This window comes from Pelodiscus sinensis, chromosome 25 (assembly GCF_049634645.1).
Source record: "Pelodiscus sinensis isolate JC-2024 chromosome 25, ASM4963464v1, whole genome shotgun sequence".
NCBI classification, from domain to species: Eukaryota; Metazoa; Chordata; order Testudines; family Trionychidae; genus Pelodiscus; species Pelodiscus sinensis.
Window position 1 is genome coordinate 23,148,343 of NC_134735.1, and position 18,134 is coordinate 23,166,476.

General features: G+C 54.2%; 1 protein-coding gene and 1 long non-coding RNA gene across 2 annotated transcripts; one reads left to right on the forward strand and one right to left on the reverse strand.

Moving 5' to 3' along the window:
- Nucleotides 1-649: 649 nt before the first annotated feature.
- On the reverse strand, nt 650-13,526 carry LOC142819938 (uncharacterized). Its single transcript, XR_012897623.1, has 3 exons — nt 13,235-13,526; nt 3,985-4,099; nt 650-822 (listed from the first exon to the last, which is right to left on the reverse strand). It is a non-coding gene; the product is annotated as an uncharacterized LOC142819938 (long non-coding RNA).
- Nucleotides 12,272-14,173, forward strand: ATP5IF1 (ATP synthase inhibitory factor subunit 1). Its single transcript, XM_075908910.1, has 3 exons — nt 12,272-12,435; nt 12,635-12,747; nt 13,917-14,173. The coding sequence occupies exons 1-3, from the start codon at nt 12,343-12,345 to the stop codon at nt 14,056-14,058; spliced, it is 348 nt and encodes a 115-aa protein (XP_075765025.1). The 5' UTR covers nt 12,272-12,342; the 3' UTR covers nt 14,059-14,173.
- The last annotated feature ends 3,961 nt before the right edge of the window (nt 14,174-18,134 follow it).

Consider the following 18,134-nt stretch of genomic DNA (forward strand, 5'->3'; position numbering starts at 1 on the left):
GGCTGAGAGCGGGGGAGGGGCTGAAAGGGGGCGGGCTAACGGGGGGCTGAGAGCGGGGGAGGGGCTGAAAGGGGGCGGGCTGACGGGGCTGAGAGCGGGGGAGGGGCTAACGGGGGGCTGAGAGCGGGGGAGGGGCTGAAAGGGGGCGGGCTAACGGGGGGGGCTGAGAGCAGGGGAGGGGCTGAAAGGGGGGCGGGCTAACGGGGGGGCTGAGAGCAGGGGAGGGGCTGAAAGGGGGGCGGGCTAACGGGGGGGGCTGAGAGCGGGAGAGGGGCTGAAAGGGGGGCGGGCTAACGGGGGGGCTGAGAGCAGGGGAGGGGCTGAAAGGGGGGCGGGCTAACGGGGGGGGCTGAGAGCAGGGGAGGGGCTGAAAGGGGGGCGGGCTAACGGGGGGGCTGAGAGCGGGAGAGGGGCTGAAAGGGGGGCAGGCTAACGAGGGGGGGGCTGAGAGCGGGGCAGGGGGGAGCAGGGTGAAAACCACAGAAGGTTCCTCGAAAGGCGGTGGGTGCCCGGAGCTCGCTGCTCCAGCGCTGCCGCCTGGGCCCCTCCTGTGGTCGGCCCGCCCGGGCGGCCTGCGGGGTCCCAGGCAGGAGGGCTCTTTCCCCGCACAAGGGCCTGCTGGAGAGAAGAAGCGCGCTTGGCTGTGGGGAGGGGCAGTAGCCCGAGGTGAATTCCTGCTGCTTTCCTCCCAGGAAACATCACACAAAGGTTGGGTCCCACGCACCAGCAGCGACAATAAAAAAGGTGAAGTTGAGTGTTGGTTCGCTGTGTGTTCACAATGCTCTGTTGTGCTGGATAGCAGAGGCTCATAGATTACTAGCACTGGAAAACAAAAGACAGGACTATGCAGCACTCTAAAGACTAACAAGATGGTTTAATAGGTGATGAGCTTTCGTGGGCCAGACCCACTTCCTCAGATCAATTTGTGGAAGAAAATTGGCACGACCAGATATAGAATTGGAAAAGATCTCATAGTCATGAAGTCCGTTCCCCTGCACTCGCAGTAGGACCAAGCACTGTCTAGATCAGGGTGGGCAATAATTTTTTACCAGGGCCACTTCAGAACTTTTTGAAGTGTCCCCAGGCCACCCCAGAAGGGATGGGGCCTCTGGAAGAAGGAGGATGGCCAAGACACTTCTGTGCTTTACCACCCACAAAACTTAATTGGTCTTGGGGGTGGAGGAATGCACAAAGTGCCCCCAACCACCAGTTGTTCTAAACAGTCCCTATCAGGATGCTTGGGGCAGAGCAGCTGGGGTGCTGCCGGGTTGGTCCAGTAGCGCCCAGAGCGGCGCTGCGGGACCAACCGGCAGCGCCCCAGCTGCTCTGCCACAGGCGTCCGGAGAAAAGCCTAGTCTGCTGGGGGTGGGGGGCGTACTAGCTGCACCCCCCCACCCCAGCAGACCAGGAAGACGCGGGCGGCGGACCGAGACGCACCGCGGTCCTGCCGCCTGGGTCCTCCACGGCTTTGCTCCCAGTCTCCCTGGTCTGCTGGAGACCAGCAGACCAGGGAGATGGGGAGCAAAGCCTCTGAGGACGCCAGCAGCGGGACAGCTGTGGGGCGTCTGGGCTGCTCCGCTGCCGGCTTCCCCAGGCTTTGCAAAGCCGCAAGGGGGCTTAGGCAGCGAGGCAGCTCCGCTGCCGGCTTCCCCAGGCTTTGCAAAGCCGCAGGGGGGCTCGGGCAGCGAGGCAGCTCCGCTGCCGGCTTCCCCAGGCTTTGCAAAGCCGCAGGGGGGCTCGGGCAGTGAGGCTGCTCTGCTGCCGGCTTCCCCAGGCTTTGCAAAGCCGCAGGGGGGCTCGGGCAGCGAGGCAGCTCCGCTGCCGGCTTCCCCAGGCTTTGCAAAGCTGCGGAGGGGCTCGGGCAGCGAGGCAGCTCCACTGCCGGCTTCCCCAGGCTTTGCAAAGCCGCAGGGGGGCTCGGGCAGCGAGGAAGCTCCACTGCCGGCTTCCCCAGGCTTTGCAAAGCCGCGGAGGGGCTCGGGCAGCGAGGCAGCTCCACTGCCGGCTTCCCCAGGCTTTGCAAAGCCGCGGAGGGGCTCGGGCAGCGAGGCAGCTCCGCTGCCGGCTTCCCCAGGCTTTGCAAAGCCGCGGAGGGGCTCGGGCAGTGAGGCAGCTCCGCTGCCGGCTTCCCCAGGCTTTGCAAAGCCGCGGAGGGGCTCGGGCAGTGAGGCAGCTCCACTGCCGGCTTCCCTAGGCTTTGCAAAGCCGCAGGGGGGCTCGGGCAGTGAGGCAGCTCCGCTGCCGGCTTCCCCAGGCTTTGCAAAGCCGCGGAGGGGCTCGGGCAGTGAGGCAGCTCCGCTGCCGGCTTCCCCAGGCTTTGCAAAGCCGCGGAGGGGCTCGGGCAGCGAGGCAGCCCAGGCGCGCCTGAGCCCCTCTGCGACTTTGCTCCGCGTCTTCCTGGTCTGCAGACCAGGGAGACGCGGAGAAAGCCCCGGAGTACACGGGCAGCAGGACTGCGAGGTCCCGCAGTCCGTGTCCTCCGGGGCGAGCCCCGTTCGTAACTGCGGATCCGACATAAGTCGGATCCGCGTAAGTCGGGGACTGCCTGTATTTCAATTTTCCCTCATAGGTTATGTTTTCTAGACCTTTAACCATTTTTGATGCTCTTCATTGGACCTTCTCCAATTTCTCCACTTCCTTCCTGAAACGTGGTGCCTGGAACTGGACACCATACTCCAGCTGAGACCTTATCAGCTACATTTCTGGTAATGCCTCATTCCATTCAACTGTAGATGTTTTATGAGAGAGGCATCTGTACAAGCTACATGGACCTTGAGGTCATTACCCATATTCTAGTTAGAAAGGTCACATGAAAATCCATCAGGTGTGGGTGGTCATTTTCCATGATACACTGTGAGCTAAGTGTTCTTTGGTGAGCCATTCATCTTGAATAATCCCTTCATCGTGTGCAGGTCAAATATCTCATGGTTGTTACCTCATAAACAAGCACATTTGAAAAATAGGTACGTAGTTACTATTCACTGATACTGTACGACAGGGATGGGCAAGACAGCTTCTGTGGGCTGGATCTGGCCCACCAATCCAGTAGATCCAGTGCATGGCTGCTCTGCAATTCCCCCGCCTCCAGGCCAATTGAGATCTGGGAATAGGGAAGGGCACGAAGTCTCCTCCCCAGCCAGGGATGCATGGCACCAGAGGGAACTGCCAGATGTTTTAAAACAGCTGTAAGCACTGGGGGTGGGGGACAAAGACTTCATGCCCCCCCCCAGCCCTAGGCCAATCAGTGTCTATGTGCAGGGGTTGTGAGAAGTATCCTGGCCCTGCCCCTTCTACTCAAGGCCTGGAATCATGTCAGCTGTTTATGAAGTGGCCCCTTTTTAAAAATTGCCCACCCCTGAATGGAGTCTGGGGGACATGTGAGGATCTTATGAATATTCATGCTGTAAAACTACATTGAGTTATACCAGACTTGCCATGTGAGATATCTGCAAAATGTTATAAATCTCCCAAAGATGATACATGTTTTTATCACCTTTGTAATGTGGTTTTATGGATATGTATTTGAGTCTGTATTACAAAGCATCCTGTTTCTGGGTGACACCCACAGTTAGAATGCACAGCTTAGCCCGCTTGATGCAGCTTACTGATCAAGTTCTGTGTTCTCAAAGATGGACACTTTTCCTGAGCTGCCAACACTTATGGCAGTGAAGTATTCCCACCAGTCCACCAATGCTTGCATAACCTCAGAAAAGTAGCCCTTTCTGTTGATGTGTGTTATGGCAAGATGGGCTAGTGCCAAATAGGAATAGGCTTGCATTTATTGTTCTACTGCTACTCAGCTACCCCACTGCTGCAAATCTGTCCACTGTGTCCTGCAGGCTGCCTCGTCACAATTCTTGGACTGTGGCCCTGCACATTTACATAATAACAGTCCACATTGTGGATTTTCCACCTCCAAAATAATTTCCCACAGACCTGTTGCAATGCAACATTGCAAGCTCACACAATGAAATAGTTACTCACGTGTGCACTGTTAGTGCTGCTCTCACTGTAATGTCCCTGTACTGAAAGGGCCTGGATGATCTTGGTGCTCAGATCAGATGGAAAAGTCATGGAGGGGATCCTCTAGAAATCCATTCTGAAACATTTGAAAGGGAGGAAAGTGGTCAGGAATAGTCAACATGGATTCACCAAGGGGAAGTCCTACCTGACCAACTTGATTGCTTTCTATGAGGAAGTAACTGGCTCTGTGGACATGACTTTAGCAAAGCTTTTGAATACTCCCACAGTATTCTTGTTAGCAAGGTTAAGTAGCATGGATTACATAAATGGATAGAATGCTGCCTAGATCATGGGACTCAACTGGTAGTGATCAATGGTTTGATAGCTGGCTGGTGGTTGGGATCAAGTGAAGTGTCTTAGGGGGTCAATCCTGAGTCCACTTTTGTTCAACATCTTCATAAATGACCTGGCTGAGGGGATGGATTGCACCTGCAGTAAGCTTGTGGATGACACTAAGTTGGGGGGAGTGGTATTTACACTGGAGGGTAGGTATAGGGTCCAGAGTGACCTAGACAAATTGGAGGATGAGGTTCAACAAGGACAAGTGTAGAATCCTGCATTTGGGATGGCAGAATCCCAAGAACTGCTAGAGGCTGGGGACTGACTGGCTAAGCAGCAGTTCTCCAGAAAAGAACCTGGGGGTTACAGTGGAGGAGAAGCTGGATAGGAGTTGACAATGTAGCCAAGGAGGTAAATGACATATTGAGATGCTTTAGTGGGAGCATTACCAGCAGATCTAGGGAAGTGATTATTCCATGTTTGGTACTGGTGAGACCACATCTGGAGTATTGCATTTAATTCTGGGCCCCTCATTACAGAAAAGATATGGACGTATTGGAGAAAGTCCAGTGGAGAGCAACACAAATGATTGGGGGCTGGAGCACATGACTTATGAGGAGAGGCTGAGGGATTTGATCTTCTTTTGGTCTAAAGAAGAAAAGAGTGAGGGGGGATTTGATAGCAGCTTCCAAATACCTGAAGGGGGTTCAAAGAAGATGGAGAAAAAGGGTGTTCTCAGTGGTGACAGATGACTGACTGAGTTAAGTTGCACTGGGGAAGGTCTAGGTTGTATATTAAGAACTATTTCACTAGGAGGGTGGTGAAGCACTGGAATGGGTTACCCAGGGAGGTGGTGAAATCTCCATCCCTAGAAGTTTTTAAGTCTTGTCTTGACAAAGCCCTGGCTGGGATGGTTTGTTCCTGCGCTCCCCTCACTCTTCTGTTCTGCAAACTAAACAAGCCCAAATCCCTCAGCCTTTCCTCGTAGGTCATGTGCTCCAGCCCCTAATAATTGTGGTCGCCCTCCACAACTTGTACCAGGAAGTTATCCCCAACATTCTCTAAAAACTTCCTAGATTGTTTGTGTACTATTGGTCTCCCAGCAGATGTCAGGGTGATTAAAGTCCCCCATGAGAACCAGGGCCTGCGATCTGGAAGATTCTCTTAGTTGTCTGAAGAAAGCCTCGTCTACCTCATCCACCTGGTCTGAAGGTCTATAACAGACACCAACCACAACGTTACCTCTATTGCTCCTGTCTCTAAGCTTAACCCAAAGACTCTCAACAGGCTTTTCTCCCTCTTTATACTGGAGCTCTAAGCAATCCTACTGCTCTTACACACAGTGCAACTCCTCCTCCTTTTCTCCCTGCCTGTCCTTCCTGAACAGTTTATACCTTTCCATGACAGTGCTCCAGTCATGTGAGTCATCCCACCAAATCTCCTGGTTGTCCCCAGCCTGCCTTACACCGTGATCCCATGAGTCAGTGATTTCCAGGCCTGGAAGCTGTGCCCCAGCAGCCACAGCTGTTCTGTGCACATCCGAACCTGGGTTTTATCCTGTGCCACAGCAATGCAACATCCTTGAGAGCAGCTTGTGCCCACACTGCTGCTGAGTGTCTGGGAGCACTGAGAACACCCGAGTACCACAAGTAGTCCTGTGGCACCTTAGAGACTAACATATATATAGTATCATGAGTTTCTGTGAGCAAAACCCACTCCCTTAAATGAGATTGTTAGCTTTCTTTGATAGGATAATTAGTCTTATAGGTAAGGGAGAAGCAGTGGACGTGGTATAACTAGACTTTAGTAAGGCACTTGATACAGTCTTGGATGATCTTATCAATAAATTAGGCAAATACAACTTAGATGGGGCTACTATAAGGTGGGTGCATAACTGACTGGATAACCGTTCTCAGAGAGTAATTATTAACGGTTCACAATCCTGGTGGAAGGGCATAACAAGTGGGGTTCTGCAGGGGTCTGTTTTGGGACCAGTTCTGTTCAATATCTTCATCAATGATTTAGATATTGGCATAGAGAGTACACTTATTAAGTTTGCAAATGATACCAAGCTGGGAGGGGTTGCAACTGCTTTGTAGGATAGGATCGTAATTCAAACTGATCTGGACAAACTGGAGAAATAGTTTGAGGTAAATAGGATGACGTTTAAAAAGGACAAATGCAAAGTATTCCACTTAGGAAGGAACAATCCATTTCACACATATAGGAAGCAACTGTCTAGGAAGGAGTACTGCAGAAGCGGATCTAGGGGTCATAGTGGACCACATGCTAAATATGAGTCAACAGTGCAACACTGTTACAAAAAAAAGCATACACGATTCTGGGATGTTTTAACAGGAGTGTTGTGAGCAGGACACGAGAAGTCATTCTTCTGCTCTACTCTGATCAGGCCTCAATTGGACTATTGTGGAGAAATTGGAGAAGGTCCAGAGAAGAGCAACAAGAATGATTAAAGGTCTAGAGAACATGACCTATGAAGGAAGACTGAAAGAACTGGGCTTGTTTAGTTTGGAAAGGAGAAGACTGAGAGGGGACATGAGAGCGGTCCTCAGGTATCTAAAAGGGTGTCACAGGCAGGAGGGGGGAAAATTGTTCTCCTTGGCTTCTGAGGATAGGACAAGAAGCAACGGGCTTAAACTGCAGCAAGGAAGATTTAGGCTGGACATTAGTAAAAGCTTCCTAGCTGTCAGGGAGGTTAAACACTGGAATATGTAGCCTAGGGAGGTTATGGAATCTCCACCTCTGGAGATATTTAAGAGCAGGTTAGATAGACATCTATCTGGGATGGTGTAGATGGTACTGGGTCCTGCCATGAGGGCAGGGTACTGGACTAGATGACCTCTCGAGGTCCCTTCTCATGATGCTCTCTCTCTCTCTCTATATATATATATATAGAGAGAGAGAGAGAGAGGTTCGTTTCTGAGGGTATGTCTACACTACCCCCCTAGTTCAAACTAGGGGGGGTAATGTAGTCATACGGAGTTGCAAATGAAGCCCGGGATTTGAATTTCATGGGCTTCATTTGCATAAAGCCGACCGGCGCCATTTTTAAATGCCGGCTAGTTTGGACCCCGTGCCGCGCGGCTACATGTGGCACGGGGTCCGAACTAGCCGGCATTTAAAAATGGCGCCGGCCGGCTTTATGCAAATGAAGACCAGGAAATTCAAATCCCGGGCTTCATTTGCAACTCCGTATGACTACGTTACCCCCCCTAGTTCGAACTAGGGGGGTAGTGTAGACATACCCTAAGGTGCTACAGGACTACCGATGGTGTTTAAAGTTACAGACTAACTGTGATGTAGTGGGGGGTACCTTGCTGGTTGCTATGCTGGGCAGTGGGTTGTGAGTGACCTCCACTGGCTGCTGTCTGTAGCACGGCCCAGCAGGGCAGGGGATGAGTCATTATGCAAAGAGGGTCTCTCAACCTGTCTGACCAGCTACCCCCCAGGGAGAGAAACAAAGGAAGGTGGATGCCGCCCCTGACTGGGGGGCAGGGCTGGACGAGAGTTAGTTTCTGTCTGGGATCATTGAGGACACAGCCTAGGGAAAGGGGCTGGAATTTAGGGGCCCAGTCTCCCCCATCTCAAGGGGGGCTGAGTCATCCTGGGCCTGCCCTGTAGCCAGATTACATCAGTGCTGTATCCTGGAGAAGCAATAAACTCCCTCTATTCTACTGGCTGGTGGAGTCTGTCTGTGCCATTACGGGGGTGCAGGAGACGGGAAAACCCCAATGCGCCATCACACTAACACAGGAGCCGCCGCCCTCTGCCTCATGCAATGCGCCATGGTCGCGAACCCTATTGTGTTCTTCAACATCGCTGGCGCTGAACCGCTGGGATGGGTCACCTTTGAGCTGTTTGCAGACCAGGTTCAAAAGACGGCAGAGAACATCTGTGCCTGGAGCACTGGGGAGAAAGGATTTGGTTATGAAGGATTCTGCTTTCACAGAATCCTTCCTGGGTTCATGTGCCAAGGCAGTGACTTTACATGCCATAATGGAACTGGTGGCGAATACATTTATGAGAAGTTTGCTGATGAGAACTTCATCCTGAAGCACATATCCTGCATTTTGTCTATAGCAAATGCTGGCCCCTACACAAATGGACCTAGTTCTTCATCTGCAGTGCTAAAACTGAATGGTTGGATGGGAAGCACGTTGTCATTGCCCGTGTCAAAGATGGCATGAAGGTGGTGGAGGCAAAGTCGAACCATGGATAACCCAAGTATCAGTCACTCATGGCCCTAGCACCAGAGCCCTGTGAGAGCTAGGCAGAGACAGCCAGCTGTTTGGGACCAGAGGGGGCCAACTCCTGTTGCTGGTCCCAGCCGCCAACTCTCCAGAACACACTGCTTGGGGGAGGGGTGTAGTTGGGCAGGGATGGAGTAGGTGGGGTTCGGGAGTGTGTCCTGGGGCCGCAGCCCCCCCCATCACACTGCTTGGGGGAGGGGTGCAGTTGGACAGGGATGGAGTGGGTGGGGTTCGGGAGTGTGTCCTGGGGCTGCAGCCCCCCCCATCACACTGCTTGGGGGAGGGGTGCAGTTGGACAGGGATGGAGTGGGTGGGGTTCGGGAGTGTGTCCTGGGGCTGCAGCCCCCCCATCACACTGCTTGGGGGAGGGGTGCAGTTGGGCAGGGATGGAGTGGGTGGGGTTCGGGAGTGTGTCCTGGGGCTGCAGCCCCCCCATCACACTGCTTGGGGGAGGGGTGCAGTTGGACAGGGATGGAGTGGGTGGGGTTCGGGAGTGTGTCCTGGGGCTGCAGCCCCCCCATCACACTGCTTGGGGGAGGGGTGCAGTTGGGCAGGGATGGAGTAGGTGGGGTTCGGGAGTGTGTCCTGGGGCCACAGCCCCCCCCAATCACACTGCTTGGGGGAGGGGTGCAGTTGGGCAGGGATGGAGTGGGTGGGGTTCGGGAGTGTGTCCTGGGGCCGCAGCCCCCCCCATCACACTGCTTGGGGGAGGGGTGCAGTTGGGCAGGGATGGAGTAGGTGGGGTTCGGGAGTGTGTCCTGGGGCCGCAGCCCCCCTGTCACATTACCGAATTGGAGGGAAGCAGCCAGATCGCTGCTGCACCCCTAGGTGGGGGTGTTGGCCCCAGAAGTCTGTATGAAAAGGATGCCATTTTGTTCTCAGCTCAGCACTTCATCCCAGAGGCAGCAGTGCAGGGATTGAAGAGCCCGGAAGACCTGTGAACCCATCCTGATCGTAGGATGTGCAATAAGAACTTTTAAACCAGCAGCTGCAACATCTCTGCTAGAGCCTGCATCGAGAACTGGGAGATTCGGTGCATGTAACGTACTGTACTTTAATAACCTTACTCTCATGCTTTTCTTTCTTGTAATAATAAACCTTTAGATATAGATTCTAAAGGATTGGCCCAGCGTGATTTGTGGTAAGGTCCAGAGGGTAAATTGACCAGGGATCTGTGGCTGGTTTCTTGGAACCGGACAGAACTTGTTCGGGGTAGGTGGGATTGGGTGCTAGGACCCCCCACCTGTGTATAGGCCCGGGGCCATCTGGGGCACGGATATTGCTGGGATGTCGGAGGGGTTTTGCTCGGGAGGCTTCAGGCAGGCAGCTGAAGCGCTCTGTGGGACTGGTTTGTGGCCTGTTTGGAGAGGTCGCCAGTCAGGGGGACTGTAAGGAGCCCCGGATTTGAGCAATTCGCCCTGAGCGGACGCCCTTAGTTGTGCCCAGACACGGCCCGGTCCGTCACAGCCCCTCAATCACACTGCTTGGGGGAGGGGTGCAGTTGGGCAGGGATGGAGTGGGTGGGGTTCGGGAGTGTGTCCTGGGGGTGCAGCCCCCCCCATCACACTGCTTGGGGGAGGGGTGTAGTTGGGCAGGGATGGAGTGGGTGGGGTTCGGGAGTGTGTCCTGGGGGTGCAGCCCCCCCATCACACTGCTTGGGGGAGGGGTGCAGTTGGGCAGGGATGGAGTGGGTGGGGTTCGGGAGTGTGTCCTGGGGCCGCAGCCCCCCCCCCCATCACACTGCTTGGGGGAGGGGTGCAGTTGGGCAGGGATGGAGTGGGTGGGGTTCGGGAGTGTGTCCTGGGGCTGCAGCCCCCCCCATCACACTGCTTGGGGGAGGGGTGCAGTTGGGCAGGGATGGAGTGGGTGGGGTTCGGGAGTGTGTCCTGGGGCCGCAGCCCCCCCATCACACTGCTTGGGGGAGGGGTGCAGTTGGGCAGGGATGGAGTGGGTGGGGTTCGGGAGTGTGTCCTGGGGCCGCAGCCCCCCCCCCATCACACTGCTTGGGGGAGGGGTGCAGTTGGGCAGGGATGGAGTAGGTGGGGTTCGGGAGTGTGTCCTGGGGCTGCAGCCCCCCCCCATCACACTGCTTGGGGGAGGGGTGCAGTTGGGCAGGAATGGAGTGGGTGGGGTTCGGGAGTGTGTCCTGGGGCTGCAGCCCCCCCCCATCACACTGCTTGGGGGAGGGGTGCAGTTGGGCAGGGATGGAGTGGGTGGGGTTCGGGAGTGTGTCCTGGGGCCGCAGCCCCCCCCCCATCACACTGCTTGGGGGAGGGGTGCAGTTGGACAGGGATGGAGTGGGTGGGGTTCGGGAGTGTGTCCTGGGGCTGCAGCCCCCCCCCATCACACTGCTTGGGGGAGGGGTGCAGTTGGACAGGGATGGAGTAGGTGGGGTTCGGGAGTGAGTCCTGGGGTCGCAGCCCCCCCCATCACACTGCTTGGGGGAGGGGTGCAGTTGGGCAGGGATGGAGTAGGTGGGGTTCGGGAGTGTGTCCTGGGGCCGCAGCCCCCCCATCACACTGCTTGGGGGAGGGGTGCAGTTGGACAGGGATGGAGTGGGTGGGGTTCGGGAGTGTGTCCTGGGGCTGCAGCCCCCCCCATCACACTGCTTGGGGGAGGGGTGCAGTTGGGCAGGGATGGAGTGGGTGGGGTTCGGGAGTGTGTCCTGGGGCCGCAGCCCCCCCATCACACTGCTTGGGGGAGGGGTGCAGTTGGGCAGGGATGGAGTGGGTGGGGTTTGGGAGTGTGTCCTGGGGCCGCAGCCCCCCCCATCACACTGCTTGGGGGAGGGGTGCAGTTGGGCAGGGATGGAGTGGGTGGGGTTCGGGAGTGTGTCCTGGGGCCGCAGCCCCCCCCATCACACTGCTTGGGGGAGGGGTGCAGTTGGGCAGGGATGGAGTGGGTGGGGTTTGGGAGTGTGTCCTGGGGCCGCAGCCCCCCCATCACACTGCTTGGGGGAGGGGTGCAGTTGGGCAGGGATGGAGTGGGTGGGGTTCGGGAGTGTGTCCTGGGGCCGCAGCCCCCCCCCATCACACTGCTTGGGGGAGGGGTGCAGTTGGGCAGGGATGGAGTGGGTGGGGTTCGGGAGTGTGTCCTGGGGCCGCAGCCCCCCCATCACACTGCTTGGGGGAGGGGTGCAGTTGGACAGGGATGGAGTGGGTGGGGTTCAGGAGTGTGTCCTGGGGCCGCAGCCCCCCCATCACACTGCTTGGGGGAGGGGTGCAGTTGGGCAGGGATGGAGTGGGTGGGGTTCAGGAGTGTGTCCTGGGGCCGCAGCCCCCCCATCACACTGCTTGGGGGAGGGGTGCAGTTGGGCAGGGATGGAGTGGGTGGGGTTCGGGAGTGTGTCCTGGGGCCGCAGCCCCCCCCATCACACTGCTTGGGGGAGGGGTGCAGTTGGGCAGGGATGGAGTGGGTGGGGTTCGGGAGTGTGTCCTGGGGCTGCAGCCCCCCCCCATCACACTGCTTGGGGGAGGGGTGTCCCGGGCCGCACAGACGGGGGATCCTGACTCTTCTCCCCGCCCCCCACGGTCAGGCTGAGCGCACGCACGAGGCGCACAGCCGGAAGCATGGAGCCCGACGAGCCCCCTGCGGCCACGTGATTCGGCACTGGCAGGTTTGCGCGCGCAATCCGCTTTCTCCCAGAGCCCCGCCCCTCTCGGCACTGATTGGTTGGTGGCCCGGCCGTTGGGCCCGCCTCGCGCGCGCGGCCTTGTAGGGCGGGGCGGCGCCTCAGAGCGAGCGTGAGTCCAAGGGCAGCGGACGGGCCATGGCGGTTGCAGCGCTGCGCGGCGGCCTGCGCGGGGCCTTGGCGGTGCAGCAGCGCGGATGGAGCTCGGGCTCGGGCTCGGGCGCCGACCAGGTACCGCCGTCTGGGCCGGGCCGGGCCGGCGGGAGCGGGGTCCCGGGGCGGGAGCGGGGCCCGGCGGGAGCGGGGCCTCGGGGGGGGGGCGGGGTCCGGCGGGAGCGGGGCCTCGGGGCGGGAGCGGGGGCCTCGGGGCGGGGCCCGGGGGGGGCGGGGGCCCGGGGCGGGGCCCGGCCTGACGCGTCTCTCCCCGTAGCTGGGCGAGCTGGGCAAGGGCGCTGGGAAGGGCGGCGGCGGCGGCGGCTCGATCCGGGAGGCCGGCGGGGCCTTTGGGAAGAGGCAGGCGGCCGAGGAGGAGCGGTACTTCAGGTGAGTCCCTTGGGCGCGCTCTGCCGGCCCGTGTCCCGCTGCTGCCCCTTCCCGCCCCCTGGCTGCATGGGCCCTGGCGCCGCCCCGCGTAGAGAAGCGAGTCCCCGCCCCGACACGGGGCTGCTGAGACCCTAGAGGCGCCCTACGAGCTATCAAGCCTTCCTCGAGGGCAGAAGGCTCATCGGCGCCGGAGAGCCTCTGCCTTACCGGATCTGGCTTGTAGGGGGTGGGTAATAAATGGCCCATGGGCTGGATGTGGTTTGCCTGGGTTAGCACCTGAAGCTTGCAGAAGCCAGAAATGGTGACCCATGACCCTACTGGTGAATGATCAATGATTAAAGCATCTGGAGGTCTACCAGGGGCTAACCCTGGTGAACTACATGTGGGTTGCTTTTTGCCAACCCCACGTCTGGTACCATGCCTATCTTTGTAGCATTCAAATATCTTATGTAGCAACCTGCATGTGTTGCAGACTCTACCCACTCACCCATTTACAACTTGACTTCTCACAAAATTGGGGTGAGACCCGGTGAACAGTAAAGCCATCCATCCTGACTGGTACTTGCTTTGGTGGGGATTGTCAGTGAAGCTGAGCAATATATCCTTTATGTAGTGGTGCCAGTCCATCTCTAGAGTCCTATGTAGATGGCAACACTGCAGCTGTCCTGTAGTGAAGGTGATCTAATAAGCTAGGAAAAACTTAAACATAGTCTAGTAGCACTTTAAAGACTAACAAAATATGTAGATGGTATCATGAGCTTTCATGGGCACAACCCACTTCTTCAGATGACCAGAGTGTTGGAAGTCCAGATCCAAGAATAAATAAGGGGGGGGAGGGGGGGAAGGAAAAAAAATTGAAGGGGAAGAAGAAAAAAGGACAATGAGTAGATAAGGTTCAGAGGTATAGCCCAGTGACTCTGTAATAGGAAAAATTCAAGTGCTAACCTAATGGTTCTTATCAGCCTCTAACTATTTAGTCTTTAAGATGCTACTAGATTTAGTGTATAACAGGAAAAACAAACAAGCTACCCTTCTGAAGCTAATAAGCTTTGAAACCATTCTGTGTCTAGGAAATAATACTGTAGTGGGGAGAGTGCTGTCTGACTTTATTAGGATCTCAAACTCTGAACTAACTTGGTTTGTCTGAACTGGTGGCTTAAACTCTGTAGGGAGAAAGAGAGGGAACAGCTGGCCTCTTTGAGGAAACATCACGAAGAAGAAATCGAGCATCACAAGAAAGAAATAGAGCGGATGCAGAAAGAAATCGAACGTCATAAGTACAAGATCAAGAAACTTAAAAATGATGATTAAACTGCTGTCTGTCTCATGTACAGCCAGTGATTCTCTGTGTAATCATTGCATTGCTTAACCAACATAATCTAAATTTTCTGCTAGAGGGAAATAAAATTGTTTCCTGTTCAATATAGCAATGGTCTTTGATGGCATGTTGTGCTAAATTTCCCTTATTAAAAGTAATACTTTATTATCTTGTGGGGCAGTTGCAGGTGTTCAGGTCATATATAGGACAACCAGACATTCATTCTCTGGATTTTAACCCTTTTATGATTTTAAAGGAGGGCAGACTACAGCTGATAAGCTATATTCAGTTGTGCAGCCATTGTAATTTGGCCCTTGAGCTCCTGCTGGGAAGCAGGATTTGGGACTTGCTCTGCCCAGCTCTTGGAAGCAGTAACATGTCCTCCGGCCTGGTTCTTAAGTGTAGGGACAGCGAGAGGGCCCCATGGACTGCCATCATGGCCTCTATATATCCCATCGATAGGGTGACCATATGTTTTGAACCACAACTAGGGACATGTTAGCCATGCCCCCTGCCACAAGAAGTCCCACCCCTGGAGGTAGTAGTCCAGCTGGACCCATGACCAGAAATAAAGGGTGTTATGTGACCCCTCTATGAACTCCTCCTATCAGTAGGTATGGGTTTGGCCCCCACAGGCCCCCCCACATGCAACTGTCCTGCAATAGCATTAACCCATTTTGCATTGCAATGGTTGTGGGAAGTGTTGCCTCTTAAGACTTTCTCCCTGAGCAGAGTAAATTTTGTTTTGTGCAGCAGTATTGAGTTCATGTGCGTTTGTTTGGATGCATGCCACTGTGGCACCCAAGTTATTAAAAATACCTTAACTTCTCTGTTTTCCCTCCGCTGCCATATCTCCTCCCCTTGCCCCATCTGCTCCCTTGGTGCCTGCTAACCCTCACCCTCCTCTGCTGTCCTGGATCCTGGTCTTTGAGGACCTACCCACTTCCCCTGCACCAACCCTTCCACCTGTGTTAACTCTTCCTGTAGTCTCACTCTGATCATTTGTAGCTACCCCTCCCCATCCTGCCTCTCTTCTCTGGTACCAGTCCTCCCCTCCATGTCTGCCCTTCTGCTTCACCCCCACACTCCCCTGGCACCTGTACCTTCCCTTACCCCTGCACTTTCCTGGTGCCTCCCCCTTCCCTCATTGCCCTTGCCTTCTTTCTGCCTGGCTCCAGCTGGAGTCATGTGGCAGCCACACAAGGCCTGTCCTGGTGAGGCTGCCCCAGCTGAAACGCACCTTCTGTGGTTGCCACATGACTCCAGTTGGAAACAGGGCTGCCTGCCAGGACTGGGACTGTGGTATTAAAAATAGAATCATGGGTGGCCTCTGCTGCAGTCCTGGCACCAGAGGACAGCCTGGAGGAGGTGGTGCTGTGGGACCAGGACCCAGTGTGGCAGAGATGGTCCCACTGGGGGGGAGCAAAGGAGAGGGAAGGGCCACACCAGAAGCTGGCCCGGCTGCCCTACATGCCCTGCTGGCAGGGAGGAGGGTGCTGGGCTGTGCCGGTGTCTAGTAGTGAAATGCCCATTAGGGCTTTTCAGGACATTTCACTACTTGGAGTATTTAAATTTGGGACTGTCCTGGGAAAATTGGGATCTATGGACAGCATATCCATAGGTCATGGGAGCTGCAGGGGTGGCACCTGCATACAAAGCCTGGCCGCATTTCATGTAGGAGTTGGCTGGAAGGAAGACATGCTGTTTTAGGAGGTGTGTGTCACCTGGAGCCGTCCCTCCCCTTCCACAGCCCAACCCCAATTTCACAATCTCAGATCTCCATACAATTTCCATACTGTGATGTGGCCACCCTGTCTTATTCTCACAAATTACATTATTTAAATTGGTTTGGAAGCTAACTAAACCAGAAGAAACTCTTATGTAGGCTTTGATTTAAGATTATTTTAGTTTAAAATGAATCTAATTTAAACAAATGAGTGTCCATGTGGCCTTTTGTATCTGCGAAGCACAGAGAGCAATGTCCGAGAGGCGTGAAGAACTATCCCACCATCATCTCAGAGTATTTCCCCAAAAATCTTCACTTAAATTGCTAAAGCAAATAAAAAACTATTAAATATTAATTGTGCTTTGTTTTGGTAGTAGAATATATGGTATGTGGAAGCTGCCACCACTTCTCTCTCAGGCTGACCAGTAGAGTGTAAAAGGCCTGGGAGAAATGGAATGAAGGATGCAGGTATGCCCTTCAAGAAGCAGCCAATCTCTGAAAGCCCAGTGGGACATTTCAGCCAGCTAGTTTCACTCTTCTCAGACCAATAGGGTCCAGATCTCTGATGGATGTGGCTTAGGTAGCTTCATCCTTGAGCCAGATGATTGATGCTCCGCTCAGAGGGATCCATTCAGCATCCATCGTAATGTATTTTAAAATGGCTCAATTTATTATGGGTGGCATCTCAAGTGGGCAGAGCTTGGCTTCAGGGCAGAGTTCAGGTGAATACTGCACCTCCCTCCTCCCCCCCCATACCCCTGCAATAGCATGTTTCCAAGAAAATACGGAGGAGCTGAGGGAGCAGGAATGGGAAAAGCCTCACTCTCAATAGTAAGCAAAATATACAATCCTAAGAATGAGGCAACAATAATTCATCCTTGCATAGTGGGCTACTGATTTCAAGGCAGCTAAGGTACTTTGTGTGACGCTATACCAGGGATACTCAACATGTGACCCATGGATTGCATGCGGCCCATGGTCTGTTTGTTTGCAGCCCATGGTGTGGTTTCGGTTTATGCGGGGCTCAACACGTGACCCAGGGGTGGGATCCTTTGAACATGGCCTCCACTGAGAATATGTTCCACAATGGTGAATCAATATAATCATCTTCTGTTGATATGCATTTTAGTAGTTAAATTCCTGGACTGTCACTGCTAATTAAAAGTGCTGTCATATGGGTGGAAATTGGGTAAATATTGCATTTTATTAATATCAGCAGAACTGACTTAAATGGGGCCTGCGTGTTGCGTAGTCTTGCCTTAACTTTGTATTCATGCCTGTCAGTGCTAGAGAAGCCATTTGCATATATATCTGCATGTACATGTAACCGCACTTAAGTTGTGGCCCTCGGCATGTGCTGTGAGTATCATTGTGGCTCTTGGGGCTTCCAAAGTTGAGTAGCCCTGCACTATACCCCACATTATTTAGTTACGATTGTGACAATCATGTATTTTATGCAAGATAAGTCATGAGGTGTCAATGGAAGGGTTATGATTAATTATCCTATTTGTATGCATGTAACATTTTTTTATCTGAAGCTAGGAATATTGACTGTATCTGTATTTCATGTAGTTATTCCAGGATAATGCCACCTAGGCAAAAGGCTCTGGGTCAGAATGATTTAACTGAGAAGGTCCCACTTAAGTTGTATGGACCATCAGGAGAACACTTAGCTCACAGTAGACCATGGAAGACACCCATCTAAATCTAATGGGCTTTCCTGTGAATGCTCTCACTAAAGGAGTAAGGGCCTCTACTATGAGTAAGCAAAGCATGTGTGGGCACTCCCATCTTGGAATATCTCTTTTTTCCACTGAATGGCATGGGACCCAAGCTTTGGAACAAAGGATTCCTACCAATCCAAAAGCTATTTAAGGCTGGGGAGTGATACCATCATAGTTCTCAACTGAATTCCCACTCAGAGACTCTTGGAAACACCTGAGGAACAAAGACTGGTCTAATCTGGGGGAAGAGTTGGACCCCGGCTAACAGGATTTTTATCCTGTGAATGAAAGACCTGGGTATTTTAAGCTGGAAACTAGCACAGCTTGTGCCTTAAGAGTCTGTAGCCTGCTTGCATCATCATTTAAGATGAGAATTTGCTATTCCTATTCAATCTCTTTAGTATATTAAGCTTAATTTGTGTGTATCTTTGCTAGGTAATTTGAGCAATTTGCCCTGAGCAGACGCCGTCAGCGGTGCCCAGACCCAACCCGGTCTGTCTCAGTGGCGTAGTTGGCAGGATCCACAGAACTTGGTCAATAGAGCTTTGGATCAGGACTCCACACTGTCTAAATTTGATTTTTGGTTTTGAGAGTTTGGTTGGTTAAAGAGCAGCTGAAA

Coding starts and splice junctions, on each gene's coding strand:
- ATP5IF1 (XM_075908910.1), top strand. CDS start 12,343: ATGGCGGTTGCAGCGCTGCGCGGCGGCCTGCGCGGGGCCTTGGCGGTG. Junction 12,436..12,634: donor CGGGCTCGGGCGCCGACCAG/GTACCGCCGTCT, acceptor CTCTCCCCGTAG/CTGGGCGAGCTGGGCAAGGG. Junction 12,748..13,916: donor GAGGAGGAGCGGTACTTCAG/GTGAGTCCCTTG, acceptor TAAACTCTGTAG/GGAGAAAGAGAGGGAACAGC.